General features: G+C 46.5%; 16 protein-coding genes across 16 annotated transcripts; 8 read left to right on the forward strand and 8 right to left on the reverse strand.

The window, feature by feature from the left end:
* Positions 1–19: 19 nt before the first annotated feature.
* Positions 20–1,663, reverse strand: OGAPODRAFT_97339 (uncharacterized protein; the record flags this gene model as incomplete). Its single annotated transcript, XM_018357943.1, has 1 exon — positions 20–1,663. The coding sequence occupies one exon, from the start codon at positions 1,661–1,663 to the stop codon at positions 20–22; it is 1,644 nt and encodes a 547-aa protein (XP_018213524.1).
* A 25-nt stretch (positions 1,664–1,688) lies between these two features.
* On the reverse strand, positions 1,689–3,339 carry OGAPODRAFT_15452 (uncharacterized protein). The gene has a single exon (XM_018353741.1). It carries the CDS (start codon positions 3,325–3,327, stop codon positions 1,729–1,731), a length of 1,599 nt encoding a protein of 532 aa, XP_018213525.1. The 5' UTR covers positions 3,328–3,339; the 3' UTR covers positions 1,689–1,728.
* Positions 3,340–3,463: 124 nt separating this feature from the next.
* On the forward strand, positions 3,464–4,282 carry OGAPODRAFT_92301 (uncharacterized protein; the record flags this gene model as incomplete). The annotated part of the gene is made up of 1 exon (XM_018357135.1): positions 3,464–4,282. The coding sequence occupies one exon, from the start codon at positions 3,464–3,466 to the stop codon at positions 4,280–4,282; it is 819 nt and encodes a 272-aa protein (XP_018213526.1).
* On the reverse strand, positions 4,247–5,173 carry OGAPODRAFT_15453 (uncharacterized protein). The gene has a single exon (XM_018353742.1). The coding sequence runs from the start codon at positions 4,925–4,927 to the stop codon at positions 4,292–4,294; it is 636 nt and encodes a 211-aa protein (XP_018213527.1). The 5' UTR covers positions 4,928–5,173; the 3' UTR covers positions 4,247–4,291.
* Positions 5,174–5,246: 73 nt separating this feature from the next.
* OGAPODRAFT_15454 (uncharacterized protein) lies at positions 5,247–6,281 on the forward strand. Its single transcript, XM_018353743.1, has one exon. The coding sequence runs from the start codon at positions 5,282–5,284 to the stop codon at positions 6,251–6,253; it is 972 nt and encodes a 323-aa protein (XP_018213528.1). The 5' UTR covers positions 5,247–5,281; the 3' UTR covers positions 6,254–6,281.
* OGAPODRAFT_97346 (uncharacterized protein) lies at positions 6,264–9,564 on the forward strand (the record flags this gene model as incomplete). The annotated part of the gene is made up of 1 exon (XM_018357944.1): positions 6,264–9,564. The coding sequence occupies one exon, from the start codon at positions 6,264–6,266 to the stop codon at positions 8,625–8,627; it is 2,364 nt and encodes a 787-aa protein (XP_018213529.1). The 3' UTR covers positions 8,628–9,564.
* Positions 6,372–9,465, reverse strand: OGAPODRAFT_74981 (uncharacterized protein; the record flags this gene model as incomplete). The annotated part of the gene is made up of 2 exons (XM_018355956.1): positions 6,372–9,425; positions 9,452–9,465. The coding sequence occupies 2 exons, from the start codon at positions 9,463–9,465 to the stop codon at positions 8,621–8,623; spliced, it is 819 nt and encodes a 272-aa protein (XP_018213530.1). The 3' UTR covers positions 6,372–8,620.
* A 168-nt stretch (positions 9,565–9,732) lies between the features above and the next one.
* On the forward strand, positions 9,733–11,477 carry OGAPODRAFT_15455 (uncharacterized protein). Its single transcript, XM_018353744.1, has one exon. The coding sequence runs from the start codon at positions 10,211–10,213 to the stop codon at positions 11,234–11,236; it is 1,026 nt and encodes a 341-aa protein (XP_018213531.1). The 5' UTR covers positions 9,733–10,210; the 3' UTR covers positions 11,237–11,477.
* Positions 11,478–11,490: 13 nt separating this feature from the next.
* Positions 11,491–12,864, reverse strand: OGAPODRAFT_15456 (uncharacterized protein). Its single transcript, XM_018353745.1, has one exon. It carries the CDS (start codon positions 12,774–12,776, stop codon positions 11,577–11,579), a length of 1,200 nt encoding a protein of 399 aa, XP_018213532.1. The 5' UTR covers positions 12,777–12,864; the 3' UTR covers positions 11,491–11,576.
* Positions 12,865–14,208: 1,344 nt separating this feature from the next.
* Positions 14,209–15,814, forward strand: OGAPODRAFT_92307 (uncharacterized protein; the record flags this gene model as incomplete). Its single annotated transcript, XM_018357136.1, has 1 exon — positions 14,209–15,814. One exon carries the CDS (start codon positions 14,209–14,211, stop codon positions 15,706–15,708), a length of 1,500 nt encoding a protein of 499 aa, XP_018213533.1. The 3' UTR covers positions 15,709–15,814.
* Positions 15,815–15,905: 91 nt separating this feature from the next.
* OGAPODRAFT_85131 (uncharacterized protein) lies at positions 15,906–17,690 on the forward strand (the record flags this gene model as incomplete). Its single annotated transcript, XM_018356791.1, has 1 exon — positions 15,906–17,690. The coding sequence occupies one exon, from the start codon at positions 15,906–15,908 to the stop codon at positions 16,917–16,919; it is 1,014 nt and encodes a 337-aa protein (XP_018213534.1). The 3' UTR covers positions 16,920–17,690.
* OGAPODRAFT_15457 (uncharacterized protein) lies at positions 16,382–17,690 on the reverse strand. The gene has a single exon (XM_018353746.1). The coding sequence runs from the start codon at positions 17,647–17,649 to the stop codon at positions 16,960–16,962; it is 690 nt and encodes a 229-aa protein (XP_018213535.1). The 5' UTR covers positions 17,650–17,690; the 3' UTR covers positions 16,382–16,959.
* A 153-nt stretch (positions 17,691–17,843) lies between these two features.
* Positions 17,844–18,716, forward strand: OGAPODRAFT_15458 (uncharacterized protein; the record flags this gene model as incomplete). Its single annotated transcript, XM_018353747.1, has 1 exon — positions 17,844–18,716. A coding segment is annotated over exon 1 (764 nt), but the record flags the coding sequence as incomplete, so codon positions are not given.
* A 35-nt stretch (positions 18,717–18,751) lies between these two features.
* OGAPODRAFT_15459 (uncharacterized protein) lies at positions 18,752–21,770 on the forward strand. Its single transcript, XM_018353748.1, has one exon. The coding sequence runs from the start codon at positions 18,957–18,959 to the stop codon at positions 20,262–20,264; it is 1,308 nt and encodes a 435-aa protein (XP_018213537.1). The 5' UTR covers positions 18,752–18,956; the 3' UTR covers positions 20,265–21,770.
* Positions 20,652–21,875, reverse strand: OGAPODRAFT_11365 (uncharacterized protein; the record flags this gene model as incomplete). The annotated part of the gene is made up of 1 exon (XM_018353269.1): positions 20,652–21,875. One exon carries the CDS (start codon positions 21,873–21,875, stop codon positions 20,652–20,654), a length of 1,224 nt encoding a protein of 407 aa, XP_018213538.1.
* An 80-nt stretch (positions 21,876–21,955) lies between these two features.
* OGAPODRAFT_97364 (uncharacterized protein) lies at positions 21,956–26,492 on the reverse strand. The gene has a single exon (XM_018357946.1). The coding sequence runs from the start codon at positions 26,165–26,167 to the stop codon at positions 21,998–22,000; it is 4,170 nt and encodes a 1,389-aa protein (XP_018213539.1). The 5' UTR covers positions 26,168–26,492; the 3' UTR covers positions 21,956–21,997.
* Between the last annotated feature and the right edge of the window lie 159 nt (positions 26,493–26,651).

The following is a 26,651-nucleotide window of genomic DNA, read 5'->3' on the forward strand; positions in this document are numbered from 1 at the left end:
TTAAATAAATAATATTTCCCTATTTTTCAACATACACAACGTCACGGCAAAGAATCGTGACTCGTTTGAAAACTCTTCTCCATTCCAGCGGATCTGCCTTGATTTTCAGAAAATCGACCTTTCGCACGTCCAGATTGTCGGCCATTCGGCTCACCTTGATGTTTCCCACTATGGGTGCTTTGCTGGAGTCTCTGCCATTGATAGGGATGGTGATCACTCCACTGAGAAGGTCGTTCCTGCGTAGATTCTCCACATAGAGCTCGCTGTCATTTTCACCCAAGTGACTGCAAAGTCCAAGCTTGCTCACCGCTTCCAGGATTGTGATCAGCAGCTGGTCCAGGGCTACGGTACTGAAAAATCTTGTGAGACTCTCCGCGAAGAGAGCCGGACATTTTTGCTGCTCTATTCGCAGATGGCTCATCTTGGCGTTGATCAGCTGCTCTCTGTTGACCAACGAGTCGGAGTTTAGGAATTGCAAAGATGCTGGGTCTTTGGAGATTGTGGCAAATATAAGAGCGTCATCGTCGAGGTCTTCCTTCAGCTTGCGACGTTTCGAGTGCTCAGTGTAGACCTCCTGCGAAGCAGAGAAACCCCCAACCGGATGGAAGTTTTCCTTGTAGATCTCTGCCGGCTGCGTATCGTCCATCACGTATTTTGGCGGTTGCGTTCCTGCTGCCGGCTTGCTGATCTGGGTGGACATCTGGCTGATCTTGTTGAACTCTGCGTCCGAAAGGTTGATGTAAAGGTTCACCAGCAGGCTCGTGGTGAGACGCATTGGGTCTTTGCACATATCATTTTGGTCCGCAAACTTGTTTTTCTTGGCCACCCAAGGATGCTGCTTAATCTCTTCGATGCGTAGTCGACGAAACGGCTCCAAGACTAGCACCTTCCGCAGCAGGGAAAGTGCACCTAGAGGGATCTTGTTCCATGGAGAAATCAACACTTCTCCCTTCTTCTCCATGTAGTAGCGGAAGTCTGTGTCTTCCTCGTGTGGCATCTCCCACGCTATCTGCCCTGTGAGGAGCACAAACAGAACTATGCAGCAGGACCACACGTCCGAGGGCTCGGGATCATATTTTTGAGAGACCACCTCCGGAGCAAGGTAAGGAGGTGAGCCGCATGCTGTGGTGCACATTCTTTTGGAACCGTTTTTCTTTTTAAACACACTGGCAAGGCCAAAGTCCGTCAGCTTCAGGTTTCCGCTCTTATCGATAACTAGGTTTTCTGGCTTGATATCCCGGTGTGCAACACCTTTGGAATGAATAAAAGAAACTGCATTTATGAGCTGTTTGAAATAAAATTGAGCGACATCCTCGTCAACTCCCAGATCAGGCTCGATCTTGTCAAACAACTCACCGTTGCTTCCTAATTCCATGGCAAACCAGACCCAATTGGTATCGGCGCCAAAATCTATCAGCTGGATCACGTTCGGATGCCTACATTCCCTCTGAATGAAGGCCTCCCGCGCAAGCATGTCCGTGGTGACATTCTGTTGGCGAGCCATATCAAGGTGAACAAACTTCACGGCTATAACTTTAGATACCCCATTTTTCTCGAATACAGCAGACTTGACAACACCAAAACCTCCGTGCCCAATCGTCTTTCCAATGTGCACGTGTTTCAGCTCAGGCAGGGGTGCGAGTTGAGAAAGCTTGTAAGACATTAATTATATAATTGTTTATATTTTGGTTTATACTAAAGAGTAAATATTTTAGCCACCGAGCCGCATCACCACATGGGAGATAGCTCAGAGATCCAGCTGGCGCTGATCGGTCTATACACCTTGATAGTGCCTTCGACAAGCGCTTCCAGATCGATGGACTCCTCAATCACTATTTTCTCGCCATTCACGTTCTGGTGCAGCACCCGCAGCCTAGGTAGCTCCGTGGAGCCCGTCACGTGACTGACAATAGCGGTGTGGTCTGGTGAACCGTAAAACAGTGCCTTGTTTGGGTACCGGAAGCTGCAGGTGCTAAACTGCAAAATGTCGCCTCTTTTGATCGTATCGGTGACTGTTTCCTTGCGAATCTCAGGTCCGCCGGCTTTCCCCGTGATGGTGGACAGAAGGGCACCATGAACGAGGCCCGAAGATACGAACGCGTGTTTGCCACAGCCGCGTTGCAAAGCATCGTGTGCAAGAGTCCAGCACTCTCCGTCTCCCACCTTCTTGCCTTTGTGAGCTTCTGTCCATCCGGCCACGTGATCCCCATACAACGAGGCTCCTTCTTCGAGCTGTGCTTTTGTAGCCTGTGGCGGAGGCACAAACCTCATTTCGTGTTCGGCTGAAGAACCGGGGTCTCCTGACTTTGGCCATGTGAATCTGAGTTTGATAGTGGACAAGTCTCTGTAGCGGAACACGACGACTCTGAAGAATTCTTTCGAATTGTAGCCAAACGACGTAGCGTAGTCCAAGCCTTTCAGGTCCAAGGGTAAATGGTTTTCAAAGTCTTCTTTGGCAAACCACCCTGTTGACAATTCCAAGTTGAGATCAGGGGCCTTCCAATTCAGTCTTGGCACAGATCGTGGCGGAGGAGCAGATGGCTTTGTGCGAGGTTTAGGAGGGGACGGTGGAGTCGATGTCCCCGATGACAGAGCAGAGGAACGAGATTTGGGTGGAGTTGGAGGATTGGGCGACGATTTGGAGCTGGAAAGGTTCAGATTCTCCAAATTGGAAGACAGGTTTCTGGAAAACGAGTCTGTGGTTGGCTTAAGATTGATAGACGGTTTGGCAGGCCTTGGGGGTTTTGGTTTCTCAGAAATACTGGTCTCCAAATGTTTCTGGAGCACTTGAGGCCTTGGTGGTGGAAGTTTGGACTTGAGTTCGTCCACCACAGCAGAGTTGGTTGAAGGTGTAGGCCGTCGAGGAAGTGGAGGAGCATCTTCCTCTTCCACCGAAGACACGGATTCCGTACGCGAGGGACGCGATGGAAGCGGTGGAGCGTCCTCCTCGTCAGAGGAAACAGGGCTTGGGGAAGAAACGGGAGACGCGGGTTTTTGCTCAGGGCTCGAAGCGGCCGGAGACGATCTATCGACTGTAACCGAGGCCTCCAACTTATTGCGGTGAACATGGACAGGTGGCGGTGGAAACTTGGACACAGTAGCAGTATACAGCTCGCTTGTTGAGCGCAGCGGTTTTGGAGGCTGCGCAGACGCTGGGATTTCCGAGGTTGGCGACACTGTCTTTGTGAGATTATTTTTCAGCGGTGATGACGCGTTCAGTTCGGACTTCGAGTCAAGCAAAGCCGTTGCTGAGAGCTGCGGTTTCTTGGCCTTCACAGGAGGAGGAATTTTTGGTTTTGGCTTGAGAGCCGGTTTTCCTGACGACATTGGCAAATCAACAGAGGGCCCCAACAGTACAGGAATTTCGGTAAGCGAGCTTTTTGGCTGTGAAGAACTTGAAAAATTAGTTGCACAGCCGTGTTTCGAAGTGTAGTATTCTTGGTGCACAAACAACGAAGAAACGATGGGCGACCTAGAGACTATTGCGAACGAGGTGATTCAGAAGCACTTGAACGATCCGTTTGACTATGAGAAAGTGCAGTTTGAAGTGCTCTCCACCATTAGGTACGACCCTGTGCTCTACTCTGGAGGCTTAAGCTTACCGGAAGCTCTGGTGTGCTCTCCGCTCGACAAGTCGTTCTTCTTGTTCCTGGACTACCATGTCGACAGGCTAAACGAGACGGCAGAGTTTTTTGAGCTTCCAGTTCAAAAGCTCACCTCGTCGTTGCTGGGAGCACAGCTCTCCCAAGCACTTTACGATAAAGATGTGTATCAGGCTCACAAAATGCGGTATCTTCTGCACAAAGATGGTCAGATCGAGATACAGGCCATTCCAATAGCCACCTCGCTGAATCTGGATATCAATTGTTTTCCGACCTGGACATTATATCTGGACTCTGAGCCTACGTTAATTTCACCATTTACCTCTTTCAAGTCCACGTATCGCCATCATTACACGGAAGCCCGCAAGCGCAAAATCCCTCCCGGTGCAGAAAATGCTGATGTGTTGCTATTCAACCATGCAGACCAGATCACAGAGACATCGATCTGCAATATAGCTGTGCTCCGCAACGACAAAAATCCTTTAACAGGCGAAATCAATACCAGGTGGACCACGCCTCCACTGTCTTCAGGGTGTCTCTGTGGCGTTACAAGGAGATATCTGCTGGATAAGGGTATCATAAGCGAAGGGGTGATCATGAGAAACAGCATAAAAGACGGCGAGCAGGCTCTGATATTTAATGGCATCATGGGTGTTGCCAAAGCCGTGATAAAATTATAATCTACTCTACTATATATCTTCGTCTCTATATCCGAAAATGTACAGGACGTCTCTCAAGGAGCCTGTGTTAAGTCGACAGTCTGCCTCTAGTTGCACTTTTGGCTTCGCGTTCCAGGCTATACCGAGTCCTGCACTGGCCATCATCAGCAAGTCGTTGGCGCCATCACCGATAGCGACAGTGTATGCCCTATCGATTTGATGTTTTTCAGCAAGCATCTCTAAAACAGCTCTCTTTTTGTAGCCATCCACAATCTCACCTTCTGGTTCTCCACTGAGAACCTCTTTGCCGTCCACATCCTCTGTTTTGAGCAGATTAGCAAAGGCATAGTCTAGATGAAGCTCCTCCTTTATGAACTCGGCCAATGGCAGAAAGCCTCCAGAACAGACTGCCAGTATGCAGCCGTTTTTCTTCAAGGTAGCACAGAGCTCCCTGGCTCCCTTGGTGATTTTCAGCTGGGGCTTAAGCTTTCCCCAAAGATCTGCAGAAGGTATTCCTTTCAGCAATGCAACCCGTCTCCTGAGCGATTCTTTGAAGTCGATTTCTCCATTCATCGCCAGGTTTGTGATTCTGGCAACCTCGTCTTCCACTCCTGCCTGAGCTGCAATGAGCTCGATCACCTCTTGGTAGATCAGAGTCGAGTCCATGTCAAACACAACAAGCTTCGTCTTCTTCCGAGCAGGGCTGTTCTCGAGTACTTCCAGATCCACATCTGGGATCTTCACCAACTTGAGCTTGTTTTTCACCTCGTCAAATTTATCGCACTCGAATGAAAAATCAACAGCTTTGTTGGCAGCCAAAATAGTGCTCTCCACAATCTCCACTGAAAGTCCATTTACAGCTTCCTCCACAAGCTGCTGTATATTTCCAGGAAGCACCTTGGTAGCTATGGCAGTTATACTGTACGACATGGAGGATTATCAAATTATTTTTTATTTTTCAAGCTTCGCTCCATGGACGTCATTCCAGCAACACAGGATAATACAGACCTTCTGACGGCAATGATCGCCGGCTCAGGCGCCGCAGTGGTACAAACTGTAGTGACATATCCGTTTGAATACGTGAAAACGACATCGCAGATAGCCAACAGCTCGCTGCTCAAGACTCCATATCAAATCCCAACCAATAGCGTGCGGTCGCTATTCGTTGGCTGCAATGGACTGGCCTTGGGAAATGCTCTGAAAGCTTCCTCACGGTTTTTGATCTTCAACAGCATGACCAAGTTCATGGGGACCGATAACAGCAAGGCCAACGCCCCGAGAGTGGTGGTTGCTGGTTTGATGACCGGCTTTTTAGAGACACTGTGGGTGATACCTGTGGAGAACGTGAAGACGCGAATGATTGAGAACGCAATGGAAAAGCAAGGCTACCGATTGCCTCTTCCGTCTTATGCAGGTACCGCCGGAGAGGACGGGGTGGAAAAGCCAAGGCTGACCAAACGGCCCTTGGAAAGCAAACCATTCGACCCTCGCCAAAAGTACATTGACCACTACCGCGCAAACCCGTCCACCACTTTCTTCAGAGCTGTTAAGGAGATATATGAGACAACGGGCCTTTCAGGATTTAAAAGAGGCTCTTTGATCACTATCTTCAGACAGACTATGAATAGCATGGTTTGGTTTTCGACATACAACTTTCTGCAGCAGTTCATTGATCCGACAAGAGACTCAATTACCGACTTGGAACTAATGGGGATGGGAATGGCTTCTTCGTGCGCCGTTGTGGCAATTACACAGCCTATTGACGTGTTGAAGACACGGATGCAGACTAAAAACTACAAGCCTATTTACCGTGACATCATGACGCTCGTAGTGAAGACGTGCATGCAAGAAGGCGTCGCCAAAATGTGGAGTGGATGGCTTCCACGGCTGATGAAGGTGTCCTGCAGTTCGGCAATTACACTGGTCACTTATGAAATGCTTCAGAAGGGAGTGAACAGTTTGACAGATATTAAACCGTTTGCGGCTTCATAAATATTTTTTAATGAATATTCTCGATTTACAGATTGAAAGAGTCTCTCAAGATGAAAGTGAAAAGTCAAAACAGTTGGTTTCTGAGCTGGAGGAGCTGTCTAGAAGTACAGCGAAAAGGGGCATAGTCAAGAAATACACCAACATTATTGACGGTACCGATGTGCAGATCTCCAGCTGGAGATTCAACGAGTGGGACTACTCTTCCAAGAAAGTGAAGCTGCCCATTTATGCGAGAGGTCTATTCACGGTTGGTGATCGCATAGTTTGTCGTGGATACGACAAGTTCTACAACGTCGACGAGCTTGGTTCAGTCTCGAGAAAAGCGTTACAGGAAACCACCACCGGCCCGTACACCCTGACAGTGAAAGCCAACGGATGTATTGTTTTCATTTCTGGCCTTGAGGACGGCACACTAGTTGTGTGCTCAAAACATTCGACCGGTTATCGTGATGACCTAACTCGTAACCACGCATTGGCTGCACAGGCTTCTTTGAAAAGACAGCTCGAAAAAAATGACATTGATTCAACGGAACTTGCAACGACTCTCCACCAGCTGGGAATAACGGCAGTGGCAGAGTATTGTGACGACTCGTTTGAAGAGCATATTTTAGAGTACACGCAAGAAAAAGCTGGATTGTACTTACACGGACTTAATTACAACACCCGCAGTTTCAAAACCTGTTCCATGGATGTGGTGACCAGATTTGCACGTGCCTTTGGCTTCAAGACGATTGACTATTTCGAGGTCCCCACCTTTGAAGAGACTATGAAGATTTTGGAAAAGACCAACGAAAGTGGACTTCACAATGGAGAAGAAATAGAAGGATTTGTTGTGAGGTGCCAGAAAGACAGCTCTGACTTTTTTTTCAAGTACAAATTCGAAGAACCATACCTACTCTACCGGGAGCTGCGTGAGGTGACCAAGCAATACCTGAATAAAGGCCTTGACAATGTTAGCTTCAAAAAACACAAGCTAATCTGCATGGATTATCTGAAATTTGTGATTCCGTTGTTTGATGCTGATCCATCGCTCAAGGAAAATTATCTGAAAGACAAAGGGATTGTCAAGTTGCGGAAGCTCTACATGGAGAATAAGCAAAAATCCGGCTCTGAAATCATCAAGGAAGAACAGTCCATGGAAAAACTAGAAGAGGAGCTGAAGTGTGCGGGCTACGGCCAAGATACGTGTAAATATGTTCTAGTCACTGTGGCGACAATCGGTTGTGGCAAAACAACAACATCGATGACATTGGCGAACCTGTTTCCTGATCTTATTGGCGTCGTCCAAAGTGACGACATTCCATCTCCAATAAAAAATAAACAGGTAGCCAAATGCCTGGAAGTTTTGGTAGAAAAGCCAATTGTGATCCTTGACAGAAACAACCACAAATTGATCGAAAGACAACAGACGTTTGAGTATTTTGCGGACCTCAACAAACTGATTCCGACGTCAAAGCTCAAATTCATCTGTTTGAACTTTCTAGGAAATATGTCTAAAACTGACCCAGAACTTTGGGAGATTACCAGAGCGCGCGTTTTGGAAAGAGGAGATAACCACCAGAGCATCAAAGTTGAACGCGATGGGGCTTTCAAGGCCGAGATGATCATGAAAGGTTTTCTGGGAAGGTTCCAACCTGTTGAAGAAGACAAGTTTCCTGACTCAAGATTCGATCACATTATCGATCTTAAAGTGGACAAAAACTCCTCGTTGGAAAACGCCAAAGTCATAGCTCGCAGATTAGCAGAAATCGCAACCGACTTAAATCTGCAGTATCCGAGCGACGAACAATTCTTAGAGGCTTATCAGAAAGCTCTGGAGTTCAAACCCGTGGTGACAAAGAATTTCAAGACTAAAAAAGAGAAACCACAGTATTTTGGCATACAAGTTAACGATATTGACAAATTAACTCAAATCCAGGAGATTGACTTCTTCGAAGAGTTGCAGAAGGCCAATCGAGTCAAAAAAGAGTTCCACATCACGCTGATTCACGTTGGATCTACCAAGAAAAATCCTCCAATGAAGACAATTTACCAACACTATTGCGAACTAATTAAAGGTATGGAGAAGGTAAACGACCATATGGAATTGCCATACAAGGCGGACGCGAGACTTGTCCGGATATGCTGGAACTCCAGAGTAATGTGCATCGAGGCAGAAGTGAAGCGGATCTATGGGGAGGAAGGCGAGCGCTTGGATAGTTTGGGCATAGGAAATAAATATCCACACATCACAGTGGGGACTATCTCAGAAAAGGTGCAGTCTGTGGAATCAAACAAGCTGCTTTCAGATTTGCATGACTTTGGGGATGAAAATATTAATACACTGGACCTGAATATAGAGTTCAATCAGCTACCCGTTTTCGTCCACTATTGAGAAACGATAATTTGGAGGATGCTGTTAACTCTATCCAAAATGTCCACCAATGGGTCGAGTAGCTCGACATTTTTAGAGATAGAATTGAGATGTTTATCCAACGTGTTCATAGACTCGCTGAAGTCCGGGTCTGTAGAGGGGTCGTAGCCATTAGACTCGGTGCTTGCCAGGTTCAAGTGTTCAGCAGATCCGGTGTCCGAGATTTGTAAGTCGTCTGCCAGTTCAGCGTAGGGCAGAAGATCCTGGGCCATGAGTTCCTCCTGGTGATGTACTGATTTCCTGAACTGCTCAAGATACTTTTCCTCGCTATCGAGCAAGGCTTGTTCTTTCTGCTCCTGAACACGAAGCACCTCCAGTTGACGCAAATTCGCGCTAAAATTGGCTTCCAGCCGCATGTTTTCTTCATCCAGTTGCTCCTGATCGAGCAGGCGCTCTTTTAGCTCTCCAGGAAATCGTGCAACCCGCATTTTCTTGGCAAGAGGCTTCACAATTGTGTCCTTCACCAGTGTTCTAAAAGCTAGTCTTTCTTTGTTGCGTCTGAATGGAATCTGTGAGATGCTTTCCTCAACATAGAGGTTAAGGATGGTGTCCAGATAGGAGGACACGTTTGGCGAGAGCGGTGTCCATTTGGTCCTCATACTTTTTTTCGACACCATTTGCGTGAATGTGTGGATCTCATCGATCCCGCGTTCTGATTCGGAACCAGTGTCGGGTGCCAGAGACTCAGACTTATGTTTCTGTCTTGCTATGCGCTGGTTTCGTGCCTTTTTTGGGGAAGGAGGCGACTTCTCGTCGTCACTAAATATTGTTTGCGAGTCCTTCACCTGTGATCTGTCATCGTGGATGACACTAGAGGACACACTCCCGGAAGTGGCGCGTTTTTTCTTGAAAACTGGCTTGTCCAAATGCTTGAGCTTTTTGATCCGCGTGATGGCAGAAGGACGCTTGGGGGTCTTTTTGATTGGTGGCATGGTAAATAAATAAAATAAAATACGCGTTTTTTGCTTACACCTGGCTCCGTATTCTTTTCTTCACCTTTAACCATGGGCAATCTTTCAGAGTTCGAGAGGCAGAGACAGCAGAATATTGCAAGGAACAAGGAATTGTTCAAGAAGCTTAATCTAGACAACATCGCAAGTGATTTCCAGCGCGAGCTGCCACAGGAGCCAAAAAGACCGAAAAGCAAGGGTCCTCGCGCGAAAAAGGTCAAGACGGAACCAGCACTTCCTACAAGGCGATCAAATAGACTTGCTGGCGTTCAGGCAAATACAGACGAGGAAAGAAAGGCCAATGAGGAAGCGGAGCTGACGAGACAGAAAAATGAGGAATTGGAGAGACTCAAGCGCATCAGGCTGTCTGGCAACCTGAAGCTTGTAGACATTTTACCTGCCGATACCGAGGACAACAAGGATGTGCTTGACAAATTGCTCAGATTGGGACAAACAGTTTCGTTCGGTGACTTCTACGACGACATCAAAGATCGGGATGTTCCGAAAGATGTGAAAGACGCAAGGGACAGCCTGAACTCCGTCAGTCTCTACAGCAGGATCCCTGCTCAGGACATTAAGCTCACTTCTTCCAGAATGACCGCAATTGCATTTCATCCATCTATTAGTAAAAAGGTCATTTTCGGAGGCGATACGAGCGGCGAGATGGGCATTTGGTCTGTAGACGACGACTCAGACTCGCAGGCGGAAATCACCCATGTAAAATATCACGGAAGCAATATACCTCGGATTTTGATAAGGGAACAAAAACCCAAGGAAATAATAACGTGTTCCTACGACGGATCTATCAGAATGTTGGACTTGGACAAGAACGTGTCGAATTCTCTTCTGGAATTTGACAACGAATACGGGGGAGCAGCCTCGTTTTCTGACATGCATTTCCTTGACTCCAATGTTGTTGCGTTCAGTACCATGGAAGGAGAGCTCGGTACTTTCGATACCCGTGAGCCCAACAAGCCGCGTTCGGAGATCAATGTTCTGCGGTTACATGACAAGAAGATAACCAACTTCGGCGTGAACCCAAAGATGACACAGCAGCTTGTGTCTGCCTCTCTGGACAGAACACTAAAAATCTGGGATCTACGCAAGGTTGGGAAATCCAGCTGGTCTCAGAACGAGAAAGCAACGTCCCCTCACTGTCTAGGGTCGTACAAAAGCAGACTGAGTATCAGTGCGGCAGATTGGAACAATTCAGGAGACATCGTTTGCAACGGGTACGACAACACCATCAACATATTCCAGCTCGGAGACACATCAAACTTGAAGCCTGACCATGTCTTTGAACCAATAAGCGAGGAAGCAGAAGAGGGTGACATCCCTGTCAACTTGAAACCCCAGGCTACCATGACGCACAATTGCCAGTCTGGACGCTGGGTGACAGTATTGAAGGCTAGATGGCAAACCAATCCTCAGGACGGAGTTGAAAAATGTGTTATTGCAAACATGAAAAAGGCTATGGACATATTCGATCGCAACGGAAACCAGCTGGCCCATCTCGACGACGAAAGCATGTCTGCAGTGCCGGCTGTCGCCTGTTTCCACCCTACACAGAACTGGATCGCAGGTGGCAACTCTAGCGGGAAAACGTTTTTATTTTATTGATGCTCTCTCAGTGTCTTTATCCCAAAGCCAGTGCTGGCCTGCACGATAAATTCCGAGCGCGAAAAGTGCGCCCCCGAAACCTTTGGTCGCCGATCTCCACCACCTGGGGTTTTTCTTGAAATCAATATCATTTTTAAAAAGGTACCCGGATCCGAGATAAACTCCGGCTCCCATGGCAGCCAAAGACCCAAGTATCTGGCAAGGAAGACAGTCGTCACGGTCCTCCAATACTGTAGACTCGGGAGGGGGGTTGAGCACTTTCAAAATGTTGGACATGTAGTAATAGTACAGAATAATTTTTTAGTGAATATCTATTTTTTTTCGCGTCGATCGTCTCTCTCTAAAATAAAACCAGACAGAGGACCGAAGCCATCACGACAAACTTGGCAGTGAAATAATCGAAGCCTAGTCTGACAGAGCCGCTTGTGGCATTCGTCTCCTCCGATTGCAAAGTAAGACCGCTGTCTGTGAAGTTGACGCCGATAGTGGCCTCATCGGAGTCAATAGTTCCGTCCCAACAGTAAGTATCAAAACATCTTTGGCATTGATCCCCCAAGGAGTAGCCAAGCCTCTCTCTAGAGCGCTGCAAGACTGCACATCCAATGCATGCGCGGAATTCCTCGTCAATGGTGAGGTTATTTCTAGTAGTCACTTCAAAGCCGTTTTGGAAAAAGCCTATTTTTTCGTCGTCCGTGTAAGACATCTGGTAAGTGGACGTGTTGGTATAATAGGAGTAAGGTCTGTTGGCAATGTAAATGATTAATGGCGGAACGTAGTTGGTTTCAAGTTCGTCCATGAGATCTGTCAAGTTTGAAGCATAGCAGCCAAAGAATGTTGGCTTGGCTGTCAAGTTCTGATTCAAAAACGTTGCCTGGTCAGGAACGTAGGGAAAGGCCGTATGATTTGCCTGCGATCCAAATTGACGTTGATAGGTATAAACAAGCGATGTTCCGTTAGGCCAGTGGGTATCGGTGTCATAGGAGTTGTCGAATGCAAAAACAGCATCGACTTGTCTTTCTGGTTGCAACAGCGGACTCAAGGGAATATTCTGGTAATCCTCGCCACCATCGACAAGATCTAACGTCTCGGAACTGACGATCGAGTCCAGGGCTGCCCACTCAGATTTGTAGAATGGATTTGGCTTATAGACAGCGATGTCGTTCTCGTCAAACCCGATATGGTCCAAAAAGTCCTCGAACAAGGAGGCCAAAAAGCTGGACGTCGAACTGCTATTGAGCTCCAGCAACACCTCGTTGAAGAGCGACGACGACGTCCCAAAAATGTAGCCGGTGTTGTCGTATCCGCCAATGCACGAGTCCACGGGTTTTCCGTTGGTGATATTCGTTCCAATGTACTTGAGGTCGGCAAACGTGTAAAGAGAAGGGTCCCAAGAGCCGATTTCAAAAGGTGTAATCTCAAAAACCGTGGAGTTCGAGCTGATAATCTCAGTGCCCGGGGTTCTTCCATCGGCGACGACAATTGGGAACGGCATCTCGTAATTCTTGAACACCGGGAAATCTCTTAGTGAACTGAACGTCATCGAGGCACCGTAGTCTTCCAGCGTGGGGAAAAACTGGTGAGACAGCGCTCTTCCCCACGGATCTGTCAGAGTGATATCGAAGCCCGCATCTTCTTTGGCCTGGACGTCGTCACTGATACTATTCCAATATCCGAGCGTATCAAACAATCCACCATCAGACAGGATGGAGTCCGTAAGGTCCCATGTGGCGTTGTCCTGTCCCGTTTGGTCCAGAATGTCCTGAGCCGAGGTCCAATTGTTGAAGGCCAGAGTAGACAAAAACCAGGAACCTCCGGAAAGACCTGCAATATAAGTAACGGCCGACAAAATAGGCAGACCATGCTCATAACAGCCGTCGGTACGGTTATCAAGGCCGGAGATTTGGCCGGCTGCGCCGAGCATCGCACGGTAGCCTCCTCCGCTGAAAGCAAGTCCAATTCTCGGGGTAGCCAGAATAGTGTCGTTATTTTCGCTTTCTTCCGCAAGTTTGTCCATGAAGTCGTCGGTATCGAAGTCTGTCATGTTTGCAAGGTTCAGGAACCATCTGAGGTTTTCATTTGTAATGTTTTCTCTTCCTGCGAGCCAGTCTTGCTCCTGCTCGCTCAGGCTATTGGCAGCACGTATAAATCCTCTTTTATCATCTGTGTTGTATTCTGAGCTGTTTAGATAGGATGGACATTCGACTTTTCCTGGCGCGTACGAGTTGGTGGGCGACCACGCGTTTGCCAAGCTCAACAGGAGGAGGATAGAGTAATGCATAACAAATTTCAGCAGTGCTAAACTAAAAAATATTTATATGCACCTCACATCAAAGCCACCGACGTCGTTGATGCCCAAATTTTACGTAACAGAGGAGCTTGAGAGTGGGGGGTGGGTAGTGGGAACGGTTCATATTGCTCTGCAGAATAACTTAAGCTGTGAAATCCAACTCTCAGACGCCTCCGACTATGCGCTTGCAAAAACAATAAGATCTGAAGTCATTTCCTATTGTTGAAAGACACCAACAAGATATACAATACAAACTGAGCCCCGTGCTCGGAAAGTGCAAACTTGCAGTACTTATACCCTGAACAGCTAGCCAAAGTCCGGGCATATCAGGGTAACTCTTTCCTCTGAAGCGAAATTGACAGATGACGCAGCCTCAGGTCGGTTTTGTGCAGATCTGTTTTGTGGATCGTGGTGGTTGCCGGCTTTGGAGCTCGAGAACTGACGAGTTTCTTAGACGATTCCCTGATGGATGCTCGGTGCAACCCGTTTTTGTAACCGACACCCTTGGTTGCGCACCCCCAGTTATACATCTGTGCGAGGGCTGAAAACTTTCGGAAAGCGACACGCCCCACTGTACCCTTTTCCGCTAAGATAAAAAATAATGGCCGGGAAAAATTCCTAATGCAGAAGTGTTATCTGAGCCGTATAAAAGGTCCAGTGTCCCCTAATATTTTTGCCATTACAAATGTCATTATTCGAGAAGATCACCACACCAAACGGCAAAACCATTGAACAGCCATTGGGCCTGTTCATAAACAACGAATGGGTGAAAACCGATTCCACCATCGACGCCATCGATCCTTCCACCGGTAAGAAGATCACTGCGGTGTACGCAGCCAGTGAGAAGGACGTCGATGCCGCTGTCGCGGCTGCGGTTGAGGCATTTGAAAATGAGTCTTGGACTGGCCTCACGGGCTCTCAGAGAGGTGACTATATTTACAAGATCGCAGAGATCATCAAGAGGGATGCCGAGCTGCTGGCCTCTATTGAGTCCTACGACAACGGTAAGCCATATGAAGCCGAAGCTCTTGCTGGTGATCTTGTTGAGGCTTACGAGGTGTTCAAATACTACGCTGGGTTTGCTGACAAGATCCACGGCCAGTTCATTGGTGCCGAGGTTCTTGGAAAAGATAAGATGTGCTTTACTGACCCAACTCCATTGGGGGCAGTGGCCTCGATCATTCCATGGAACTTCCCGTTCATGATGATGGCATGGAAAATTGCTCCTGCGCTTGCTACTGGCAACACCGTGGTGCTGAAAACCTCGGAGATCACTCCGCTATCAGCTTTGCACCTGGGTAAAATTGTTTTGGAGGCAGGTCTTCCAAAAGGTGTGGTGAATATTGTTTCTGGATACGGAAAAGATGCCGGAAACCACTTGGCTTCCCACCCAGATATCAACAAGGTTGCCTTCACTGGGTCGACTGCTACAGGTCAGAAGATTATGGAAGCTGCTGCCAAATCCAACCTTAAAAACGTGACCCTGGAATGTGGAGGTAAATCTCCCTACATTGTGTTTGCAGATTCAGATCTGGACAAGGCTGTTGAGTGGGGATTCAGTGGTATCTTCTATAACAAGGGGGAGGTTTGTACTTCCACCTCCAGATTCTTTATCGAGGAGTCTATCTATGACGAGTTCTTGGAGAAGTTTGTCAAGTTCACCAAGGAAAACGCCAAGGTCAGTCAGCCTTTTGAGAAAGGCTGTACGATTGGGCCTCTCGTTTCGTCTCTGCAATACGAAAAGGTGAAGAAATATGTGGAAATCGGCCAAAAAGAGGGAGCCAAGCTTCTAACAGGAAAGTTCCACGAGGGAGAGGGGTACTTCTGTGACCCATTTATTTTTGCCGACTGTACAGATGACATGACTATCTGCAAAGAGGAAATCTTCGGTCCTGTCGTTGCCATCACGAAGTTCAAGGACACAGCAGAGGTTATTAAGAGAGCCAACAACACCACGTATGGTCTTGCGGCTGCTCTGTTCACCAACAATATCACTAAGGCCCACAAAGTGGCCAACAAGCTCCAAGCCGGTATGGTGTTTATCAACTCGAACGGTGACTCAGACATACATGTTCCGTTCGGTGGTGTTAAGATGAGTGGTATAGGAAGGGAACTGGGCACCTACGCCCTTGATCTTTACACCACCCACAAAGCCGTTCATGTGAACCTGGCTCTTGAAGACTGAACAGAGTGTTTGGGCTCGTCAATGTCCAGCGAAAAATAAGATACTCTGGAGTATACTCTTTTTTTGATTTGTGGTTCATATAAATATTCAATGTATTCACTTTTATCTCCAATTAATTGCTGGCTGTGCGCATCCGGGGATCTAGTACTTAAAAATATTTGATTCAGGAGTAAATTATTCTCGATTTTTCTTTCAGTATGGCCGTTCAAAATCCTAACAACTGGCACTGGGTTGACAAGAATTGCATTGACTGGGCAGCTCAATGGTGCAAGAGGAAGCTCGTGGGAACGTCTGCGGGCTCCTCCCCTAAAGTCAGCGTGGTGGCGCTGAAGAAACTCGAAGGTGATGTGGAGGTCTGTCAGCGCAAGGGCAAGATTTTCTCCATATACGACTTGAAGCTCGAGCTTTCTTTTGAAAGTGATAACTCGGAAAAATCGAAGGGCACGATCAGTATTCCTGAGCTTGCCTATGATACTGAACACCATGACTTCCAGTTCGACATCACCTTCGACAAGCCAACGGGCTCTAGCGAGGAGGATTCCATCCGGTCGTTGATTCGCTCAAAACTTGTGGAGGAGCTCAGAAACAAGCTGTCGACGTTCACTAATGACTTGATCAGCGAGAATGCCTCTGATATCCAAGTGGACAAATCTCAGGTGAATTCCACTTACACTGCTGCTAACCAAGAAAAGACATTGACCAAAACAGTGGTGAAGGAAAGCACAACCTTTAACAAAGGAAACTCCGTGCAAAACGCAAAGACAACCACCGCAGTTTCACCTGCCGACTCGTCTCGTGTGCCAAAATACAACACGTCCGACCTTAATTTCTCCACCACTTTCAACACCTCGGCAGAGCAACTATACCTCACTCTTTTGCTTCCAGAGAGAGTTGCAGCCTGGACTCGCTCTGCTCCACAAATCGAGCCAAAGGAGGGCACTGAGTTTCAGCTCTTTGGCGGCAACATCCAAGGCAAAATTCTAGAATTGCAAGAAAATAAGAATATCAAGATGCTTTGGAGACTACGGGACTGGAAGGAAGGCCACTACACAGAATTGGAATTGACCTTCAACGAGGGAGCTGGCGAGACAGAGATGGCTGTCAGCTTCAAAGGTGTGCCTATTGGGGATGAGGAGTTGGTGCGCAACAACTTTGAGAATTATTACATCACCTCGATAAAAGTCACCTTTGGTTTTGGTGCAGTTCTTTGATAAAGAAAATCGGAATATATTATATTCACCATAAAGAAATTCAGGCAGCTGAGTATCTCTTGGAAGCCTCATCCCAGTTAATAACGTTCCAGATAGCTTTGAAGTAGTCTGCCTTGACGTTCTTGTATTGCAGGTAGTAAGCATGCTCCCAGGCGTCGATGGCAACCAATGGCTTGTATGGACCAGCTGCAGTATCCTGGTTGTAGGTCTGGATAACCTCCACGGCACCATTCTCGCTGTTCTTGACGATGAATGCCCATCCGGAACCCTGGATTCCGGCCAACTTGGTGTTGGTCAGAGCAATCAATTTGTCAAAAGAGCCGTATTGCTCGATGACCTTCTTGTAGAATTCAGAGTCAGGTGATGGCAATTCACCTCCACCCTGCTTAGCTGGAGCAAGGTTGTCCCAGAAAAGACAGTGGTTCAGGTATCCTCCACCATGGAACTTGATGTGCTGTTGCAACTCGTAGGTTTTCTTGACATCACCCGCAGCCTTGGCCTCGGCATGCTGCTCAATGGCAGTGTTGTAACCATTGACGTAGGTCTGGTGGTGCTTACTGTAGTGCAACTCATTGATCTGGCCAGAAATGTATGGCTCCAATGCTCCAAAGTCCCATTTCAATTCTGGCAGGCTGACCTTGGTTCTGAGGCCACCGATGGACATTTTAGCAATGCCGGAGTTCCTGGAAACAGTCAATGCGGATCTCACTGGGATTCTGGCGAACGACATGGTGCTAGTTTGGATCAATTGTATTGTTTAGTAGACTTTGCTGTTTAACAATATCGATGTAAGTGATTGGTTGGGATTTTCACTACAATTTATAATCCGTCCGACTCGCCTCCCCCTGCGCCACATGGAAATTTTCGATGTTCCATGTGTGGCGCATTACTTCCATCCACGGATCCTACTTCCCCCTTTTATTTGTTTCAGAATCTTGAGAGATCGGGTGCTGTAAAATCAACCGCGTATCTCACATAAACTCTAATAAAGCCATGATATCTTCACAAATCTGAATTATAGCAATGTCAAGACCTGTCTTGAAAGAAGTTGACCCTAACACTGTTTTTGCAGCCAAGGCCCAAAACAGGGCCCCAAACAAGGATCCCAGATCCCAGAACACCCTTTTTTTGAATAGCAATCTTCATATTAGTCAGACGCGTCCTCACTCTGAAGATGTCACTTTGGTCGAGTGTGAAACCAGTGGTGATTTTGATTTCAGCTTCCTGGATCCGCAGCATCAGGATTCTAGACCGGCAAGCACTGGTAGCAACTTTGACGGTTCCCTTAGTATCGACTACACCAACATAAACGAGCTACTGAATGAGGTAGTGGAGAAAAGCGATCTGACTGACCTCGTCAGAAGGGAGTTGTTCTTTTACACTCAAACGGGGATGTTGACATATGAGAATTTCGACCAGCTGTACTCTAAAGTCAATGCAAAGTCAGGGTCCCACAATATTGAGATAAGAGCAATTTGTGCATCCAGCCAGCGAGTCTGGAACACTTCACAAAAATCCAGCTACAAAGTGGCAATCTGTCCTAAACGTTGTATTGCGTTCACAAAAGAATATTCTGACCACAATAGGTGCCCTTACTGCAATTCCGAAAGAGATAACAGCTCTTATTTGATCTACAATTCCGTGAGACCATTGATTGGCTCAATCATGTCTAATCCATTTTCAAGGGCCCAGATTGAACTGTCATCTTTGCACAGTGGCAACGAATACAACTTGTTTGTCACGCTTATGGTCGAACAAAAAGTGACGGTGAGCAATGTCGACTATGATATTGTTTCCATATCCTTCGATAATCTATACAAGGAACTCAGGTCACGTGAGGAGTCGATAAATGTAAGTCTTGCATATCCGTGTGTGGACTCGAAAAACCAAATACAGTATTTTCTTGCTCCCTTGATTGAGGACTTGAATGATCTCTATCACCACGGTTTAAGAGTGCGTTTGTCAGAACACGAATCAGGGTTTTGCAAATGTACCGTTTCATCAATTCTTGGTGCAGACCTTGCTACCACAGCATCTATGATCAGCGCCATCAAAGGACCTGATCCAAGATCCTGGGGAATAAATAATGCGATAACTACATTTGCCGAGATTCCAGGAGTAAACGTACCAGAATCGTTTCCTTCTGATTTGAAAGCTCTTCTCTACGAGACTATTTATGCAAAAGGGATCCATCAAATTTATTTCGCAAAGGATAGCCCCGGGTTTATATCCGAGCTTGGCAAATTGAAACAATCTATAACTAAAAACCTCTCGCTCATTCAACCGAATTTCGTTCACAGTCTGCTGAAAAAAAGCAGCGCTTTGCAGGTGAAAGGTTCAAGTTGGCAGATTGGTCATAAACTATTCTATGCAATTTACTATGTCACGTGCCTTAAGTCACGGAACCAGGGAGTAGCGTCAGAAGCTACCATGTTTTTGGTAGAGCTTAATGCCTATCTTGAAGTATACTCCTGTGATGATCTGACCGACCATACAGAAGAGTTTAAATGTTTCATAAAGCAGCTTCTCGATAATCTCAAAAACCTTTGCTTCAAATATGAAAGTCTCAAGAAACTTCAATCCGTGCCATGCCATATGCTTCTCAACGCTTGTGATACTCTCAAAAGGGTCAAAAATATTGAAAACACCTACTGCAGGGCGAAGGATATGTCGCTTCCTTGGGTGAGGAACCTAAAAAGCAAGACGATGACTTCCGTCGGTGGGCGTTTGCTGATGAAAAGCATCCATGATTGTCTATGGTTTATGGACTTCAAGTACGATATTGAACAAGATCATTGGAAAGTTCCTGCGAAATGGATATTTGACAGGCACAACGTTGGACATCGAAAATTGCAGTCCAAGATTCAAAAACGGGTTATGTGTTCTAGGAAGTTACGGAGTCAATACCTGCGTTCGGTAGAGAAAAGTGAGAGTATTTTGGATAATATCCGTATAACTAACTATGGCACAGCTGTATTGGACGGAGAGGAGTTTAAGATTGGCGGAAGCAAGACGTACGCCAAAATACAACCCCGATACAAACATGGTTCCGCGATTTACGTCAAGATCCATGAATTTGTTGGAATCGGCTTGGATGAGTTCCCTAGCAAATTCGCCATAGTGGAGAATCTTCAAGAGCTTATTCTCAAGCACAAGTTACCGATAGCCAACACAGACAAAAAACTGGTTGTTGGCCGCACGTATGATAACTCTTCTTTCGGAAAGCCCGAGATTGTGGAAGTCGAGAAGTATACATGGAAACCGGTTTCTATGATACCTCTGGATGGGTCCACGTCATTTGTTTATGATCCGCACCTTAGCTACGACGATGTAATATCAAAATAAAATACAAGCCCACCTTAAACCTGGCAAGGAAATCAATAAAAAAAACCAGCACATTGACAAACGAAATGGTAAGTACCGAGCATGTTATGTGTTAACAATCAAGTCTTTTGATAAGCCTGTTGGACTCTCAATGCTTCTGGCAGCTACCCTAATTTTTGTTTATTACACAGTTTGGACGTTTGTGCTTCCATTCCTCGAGCCAGACAACTTTCTACAAAACTTGTTTCTACCAAGAGAATATGCTATTAAAATACCTGTTTTGTTGCTATGCATTGGTGTCACATTAATCGGTGCATTTATTGGCAGCGTGCTAATTCGTTCATCCAAAAAAGGTAAGAAAGCATAGCTGAGCCTTTCTCTAACATTCACAGTACGGATAGGATGAGTCTATGTATCGAAGAATCTAAAATTGCTGTTTGCTGAGTTCCATAAGTCCTCTGCCAATTCTCTTCCCACTCCCTTTCGGAAACGTCCGTTAGAATCGAGATACGAATCTTGCTTTTCTTGGGGTAGCGCCCGAGATCGAACTTTAGTATTGATGTGTGTCTGTTTCGCAAACTCAAAATACCGTCCTATGCAATCCATCATTGGTTTCTTGTTGTACAATGCCAGTTTCCGAAGGTCGTTGGAAATGTGCTCGTACTTGTTCCTTTCGTCAATACTGACGTTTGCCCAGATATTTTGGCTAATGAGCTCCACAGGTTCTGCAGAATACTCTGTTTTGGGAACGTCGTTGATTCCTAACTCAAACCAAGCACTCCCTGCAAAGCTATTATGTTGCAGAAGGTCCTTAATGGCCAGCTGTCGTTGCTGCGTTCGCATGGGGACTGTTTGCGTTGGCGTAGAGAACTCGGACACCCCAATCCCGTGTGAATCGAGAGGATCTAAGTACGGATTTATTGCGTCGTCATTGTCGTGCCCGCTACTCTGGGACTCTGAACGTGTCTCGTCATCGGTAGTCTCTCCTTTCTGCTCTGATTTTGTTGTATTATCTGTAGAGCTCGGCCTGTGCTGGATTTCTGCAGAATTAGGGTCTCCTAAGTCTCGTCTCCTGACTTGCTCTATATATTGTGAGTCTTGCAAGTCGCTCTGATAGTAATTAATTTTCGAGATGGACGAATTAAACGAAGGTGCCTCATTAGGCGGCGGCCTGCGGATTAGTATGCTTTTTTTCCCTGTCTCGTCGGGAACCGGAGGTGTACATTGCGCGTCCTGCTTTGACTGCGTGTCAAGAATGTAATTGACAGAGGATGTTCGTCTTGGAGCGACAGTCTCAAACACCTTTGAATCATTATACGCATTTATTATATGGTTTCTGTACCCTGGGCCACCTCCAGAGGCAGCTGATAAACTATGGCGTTTCATTTCCGCCATATGGTCATTCTTGGAGCCAAAAAATGGAGACTGTGTTCGCTTGAGCGAAGTCTGCAGCGAGTGTGTCGAATGCTCGCGTCGAAGTTTGTTGAGCGTAAAATTTGGCTTGAAAATGGAAGTATGAGCAGAGGATTCACGACTTGTTGGTATGCTTTTTTGGAACTCATATCTTTTTGGCACCTGGAACTGGCGACCTCGCTTTTCTGCGTGCCGCTGGCTGTCCACTACACTCTCCATAACGGAAAAAAACCCCTGCCTTCCTAATCTTGTAAAACGCAATTCTTTTATCTTATCAGTAGTGTGCCGCTCGACATCAGCCGGTATTTTTCTAATCTAGCAATGCCTTACACATGATTACGTCAATTATAGATTTGTACCGGAGGAAGCTTATCCGCCGTGTAAAACCAGTTTGATGACTCAACCTCTTTCTGAAGCCACTTGGTTGGGAAGATGACTAAATGGCCCGTGACAAGTTTCAATAGCTTCTCGGCAGACTCGTAGTCGTAAACCGAAGGAACCCCCAGCAACGGATTGGACTTGGATCTGTTGTAACTGTTGGAGACTCCAGGACGCGTATATCTTTCGAGTTCGGCAATTTTCGACCGACGGATGGCGTAGCGAAGACTGTCAATCTGGGCCTCGTCTGTCTCGGAGCTCAACGGAGGCTGGGTCTGGACGCCTGCTGAGCTTGTCACACTATCGTTCGATCCGGGTTTGTCATTTGCTGTCTCCGGACTCAGTTGCTGAGACATCAGCTCTGTGGTTCCATGCTCTCCATCGGCGGCAGTAGCACCACCGTGACTGGCTCTTTGGTGCAAGAGGAACGACTCCTTCAATTCCTGGAACATTTTATAATCACTCCATGTTTGAACAGTGTCGTCAGGTTGAACATGGAACACAATCTGGTAGATCATTGTATTGCGCAGAGCTTGCGGCATCCACAAGCCTTCATAAAAATCAATATCCAGAGGGTCTTCAAAAGAATAAGGGTCCACAAACAATTGTGAAACTTTAGGTAGAAAGTTTGTACTCAGATCTTCAACATCAGCATCCGAAAGCGAAGTGGCCGGAAATCGAGGCTGTTTCATAAGTGAACTTTCAGGGTATCCGGTTTCTGTTCCCGAGGAAAAGTTCCCGATATCTTCCTTGTTATTGGCAGATGCATTATCCGACTCCCGCTTGCGTTTGTTGAGAAGCTTCTGCAGATAATGCAACCGCTTTAACATATCCCATCTTTGATGGTTGAGGACGTCTATCGGTAAGTTTCCATCATCGCTGGTGATGAACTCTAACACATCTTCAATGCATGGAAGAGTCTGGTGAATGTCTGAAGAAGACGAGCTTGCCCATTCGGCAAGAAGCTTTGTGTTCCTCGACTTGGAGTTCACATGCGTTGACGATTGATACTTGTCCGGCCCATTCCCTTTCACCTCATTTCTATGGGCTTTGTCGGTAACCCGCGAATCGCTCGAAAATGCCTTTTTCTCCCTGATTCCTTGATTCTCTTCACCTGCTCTATGGTTAAAGGAATACACAAATGGAATCTGGTCCAAATTATCGGAGAGAGCATCATCATAGTCATTGTGGAATGAAGCTATGAGCTTCTTGGTCAACTCGCTACCGGCGGTCCGATGAGCACTTAATTCTGATTTGAAGCGCGGTGTTCCATCAGGTAGATCTAGCACATACCGAGCAGCGAGCTCGACCATTGCTGATAATTTTTTGTCTCCTGTTTTGGAGGTGGCACTGGTCAGACCTTCAGAAGTACACGCAAACTTCTCGATCTGAGAGAACCTTCGTTCCACAAGCTCTAACAAGTCGACGTCAACACCCAGGTGCTCCCTCATCTGCCGCATTCGCAAAGTGTGAGCAAATTTGGCAACCTTATATGGCTTTCCATCCATAAAAGTGTCGATCATTTCTTTGTCACGAATAATCGTGCAAATCTCCGAGTCTCTAGTACCTCTCATCGATCTTTCATTGATATTTGCCGAACCAATAATTGCAATGCGGTCGTCCACAACCATCGTCTTCGCATGAACATACAATTGCTCTGTCGTCAGAGACCTTTTTCTCCCAATGTATCCCCATTTTCTCAACGAATAAAACTGAATATAGTCTTCAGGTCTAATACCAGCCCTTCTCAGTCTAGCAAAAATGGACGTCTCTCCCATGGAAATAGACATGTACTGGCACTGCATAATAACCCTTATCGACGATGCTTCTTTGCTATCCACCTGGCTCTTGAAACCGGGCATTAAGGGTATAACTATCACTGCCTTCCAAGACTCCCTATTTGCATGCGCACGTATAATCCTCTCAACCAGTGCGTCGCCAATCTTGTTTTTGATTACTACGCCATCATGCTCGTGGCTGCTGACAAAGAATTGGTTCTCGATGTAAATAAAATGCTCGCTCGTCTCTATGAGTCTCAAGTATGCATTGTGGATGCTTTGCTCGGGCTCCTGAAGTCCTAGAGACCACGAGCAAGATGAACGCAAAACTTGAACTTCGCAAGTACCCGTAAGTCCTAACTCTTGAATTTCTTGCTCAGTAAAGTCCCTTGGAGGCAACAATAATGGCGTCAGTCTTGAAGGGCGCTTCTGACGTAATAGAAAGTTCCAACGCTGGACAAAATGTCTCGACAAATCTCTAGCAATATGGCCGCATGTCATCATATGGACGTCGTGCCATGGCATTCGAGGGACTGATTGTCTATCGATCATGTCTTCAAATGGCTGGTTGAGCTCAAAAAAGTCGCAGATTCTAGGGTTTGAGTAATCTTTGCCAGGATAAATCTGGTAGCGGTACGCATTTCCTGTAGAGCTTGAGCTATTTGGAGGGATCGGGTCAAATGCATATGGAGCATCGTCAACCACCGAGTGATCAGGAGTATCGTATCTGCCATAGCAAAGATCAATTCCTCCCACAAAACAGACTGTGTGATCAATGATAACAAGTTTCTCGTGATGAGCCCAGAAGTAGACATTCTGCATGAGCTGATTTGGAGATCTTAGAACATAAACATTGGGATGAAGATCCAGCAGTGAGTGTTTAGTCCAAAGGGAGTCTGTCTGCACGGTATTGGCAACATTTCTATACACGATGACAAAAATTTTGATGCCCTCTTCTGCCTTGCGTTTAAGCAGCCTATCCAATCTCCATTCCTGATTGCCATTTGCAGGACGTCTGAGATACAATTCTGGAGAAAGCCACCAGTCGTGAATATAGACCACATCTTTCGCCATTTCTATTGCTGCGGAAACAGCCCACATGTAGTCTCTCGCATCCACAAACCATTTTGCAAACACATTATCACGGACAGGTGCAAAGCTCTCAAACCGATGCTTCTTGGACCAGATGGTCTCTTTTGCCATTTCATTGATTGCAACACACCATCTCTTCATCTGATTTGCGGACTTGCCGACGACACTCAGTTTCCGTTCCGAGTTTTCGAGGGTTAACGACAAATAAGACTTGTGCATCGGTGCAGGATCTTCCACATAGCCATCTTCATCATCGTCGTCATCTTCTTCCTCCGCTTTGAGCTGTTGCTTTACAAAGTCGGATAAGTTGTGCAATGTGACGGGAGCATCACCAAAGCCTGAAAGAGTAAATTTGAAATTGTTGTCAATGAGGAATACATCCAGCGGAGTTGTGGAGTTTATGTCAGCAACGTACATAATGTAACTGTGACCCAGTATGAACCATTTTGCAATGTGGCGCTCAACCATGGCTTTCAGTTCTCTGGCTTTCAGATGCCCGACTCTCCATCCTTGAGCTTTCGCTGTTGTTTTAATCAGCAGATAGCCCTCCTTGCGCTTTCTTCCTGTTTCGTACGATAAGAGCATTCCTATTGGCGACAGTTCAAAAAATTGGAATATACGGTTCGCTTGAGGGCGCAAGTTGAATGTACGAATCAAATTATCCAGATACTCTTGCATAGCATCCCTATAATGTTCGTTGGCGAGAATATCGTTTGGCTTGCGCTTAAAAAACCCATGTCTTCTTAGGCTGGAACGAACGGAGAACATGCTGGCATTTTCCTCATCGTCGCTGGATTCCGAGGAATTCACGGGATTGTATGCGGTAGGGGTTTCATCATTGGGCGACATCAATGACGATGCGTTGGTTTCCACTCTATTGACTCCTTGCTTTAGCTTTGAGTATGTGGTTTGATTTTTATATTTAGGGAATTTTGGGAGCTCGATCTCCTTGTGACCCTTCTGTAGCACGTTCTCTTGCAAAATCATGAGCCTCAATCGATTGTGCAAAACTGCCAAATCTCGGGAAGTCTTCTCTAAAGACCACCTTAAATACTGGCCCCCCACTGCGTAATCGAGGTCTATTCTGAATTTGCGTTTTTTAGTATGCGCATTAGTACTCACATCAGTGAGCGTCAAGCTAAGCATTTGAAGCAAAAGTGGCACTCTTCTTGTGCCGTGCTCATCAGACATGAAATATGTGGCAATGACCAATGCAACTGGGTATCCTAAAATGTTTGCGTCAACCAACCACCTTGTTTTCATGTGGCTTTTGTACTCAAGTTCGTGAGAATGGTCTATCTGCCCATGAGCAGTGGAACTTCTCACTGGTTCCCCTCGGGTGGCCACTCTTTTGATCCCTTTCAAAATCTTCTTTTGAAGCGGTTCTCTTTCCTCGATCGGTTGCTCTGAAGCGTGCTCGTTGTGCGTCCCTTTGAACGAGAAAAGTGATAGTCTGCCTGTCCTTCTAGCAGTAGGCGTAGGGACCGTTCTCGAGTCTTCGTCCCTCCAGTAGTCATTTTTGATGCGGCTTTCCTCTCCTACAGGAGGCTGGTTCTTGTCGTGGTCATTTTCTTTGCCGGAGAATCGCTGTGAACTAGCATTCTGCTTTTCTTCTCCGTTAACCGCAGTTACTTGGTTAAACCGGTCATGAAGATGCTCGACATTGGCCGGAGATGCTAACTCAGCAGATTGTACAGACGACATTATGCATTAACAGAGTCGTTACTGCAAACAGGAGACTGCAGAT

The sequence above is a fragment of the Ogataea polymorpha genome (assembly GCF_001664045.1).
Source record: "Ogataea polymorpha strain NCYC 495 leu1.1 chromosome Unknown OGAPOscaffold_1, whole genome shotgun sequence".
Classification (NCBI taxonomy): Eukaryota; Fungi; Ascomycota; class Pichiomycetes; order Pichiales; family Pichiaceae; genus Ogataea; species Ogataea polymorpha.

Bases quoted from the DNA above. Each gene is read 5' to 3' on its own strand.
- OGAPODRAFT_15452 (XM_018353741.1), bottom strand. From the start codon at position 3,327: ATGTCGTCAGGAAAACCGGCTCTCAAGCCAAAACCAAAAATTCCTCCT.
- OGAPODRAFT_15453 (XM_018353742.1), bottom strand. From the start codon at position 4,927: ATGGACTCGACTCTGATCTACCAAGAGGTGATCGAGCTCATTGCAGCT.
- OGAPODRAFT_15454 (XM_018353743.1), top strand. From the start codon at position 5,282: ATGATCGCCGGCTCAGGCGCCGCAGTGGTACAAACTGTAGTGACATAT.
- OGAPODRAFT_15455 (XM_018353744.1), top strand. From the start codon at position 10,211: ATGACCGCAATTGCATTTCATCCATCTATTAGTAAAAAGGTCATTTTC.
- OGAPODRAFT_15456 (XM_018353745.1), bottom strand. From the start codon at position 12,776: ATGACGTTCAGTTCACTAAGAGATTTCCCGGTGTTCAAGAATTACGAG.
- OGAPODRAFT_15457 (XM_018353746.1), bottom strand. From the start codon at position 17,649: ATGTCGTTCGCCAGAATCCCAGTGAGATCCGCATTGACTGTTTCCAGG.
- OGAPODRAFT_15459 (XM_018353748.1), top strand. From the start codon at position 18,957: ATGATCAGCGCCATCAAAGGACCTGATCCAAGATCCTGGGGAATAAAT.
- OGAPODRAFT_97364 (XM_018357946.1), bottom strand. From the start codon at position 26,167: ATGAAAACAAGGTGGTTGGTTGACGCAAACATTTTAGGATACCCAGTT.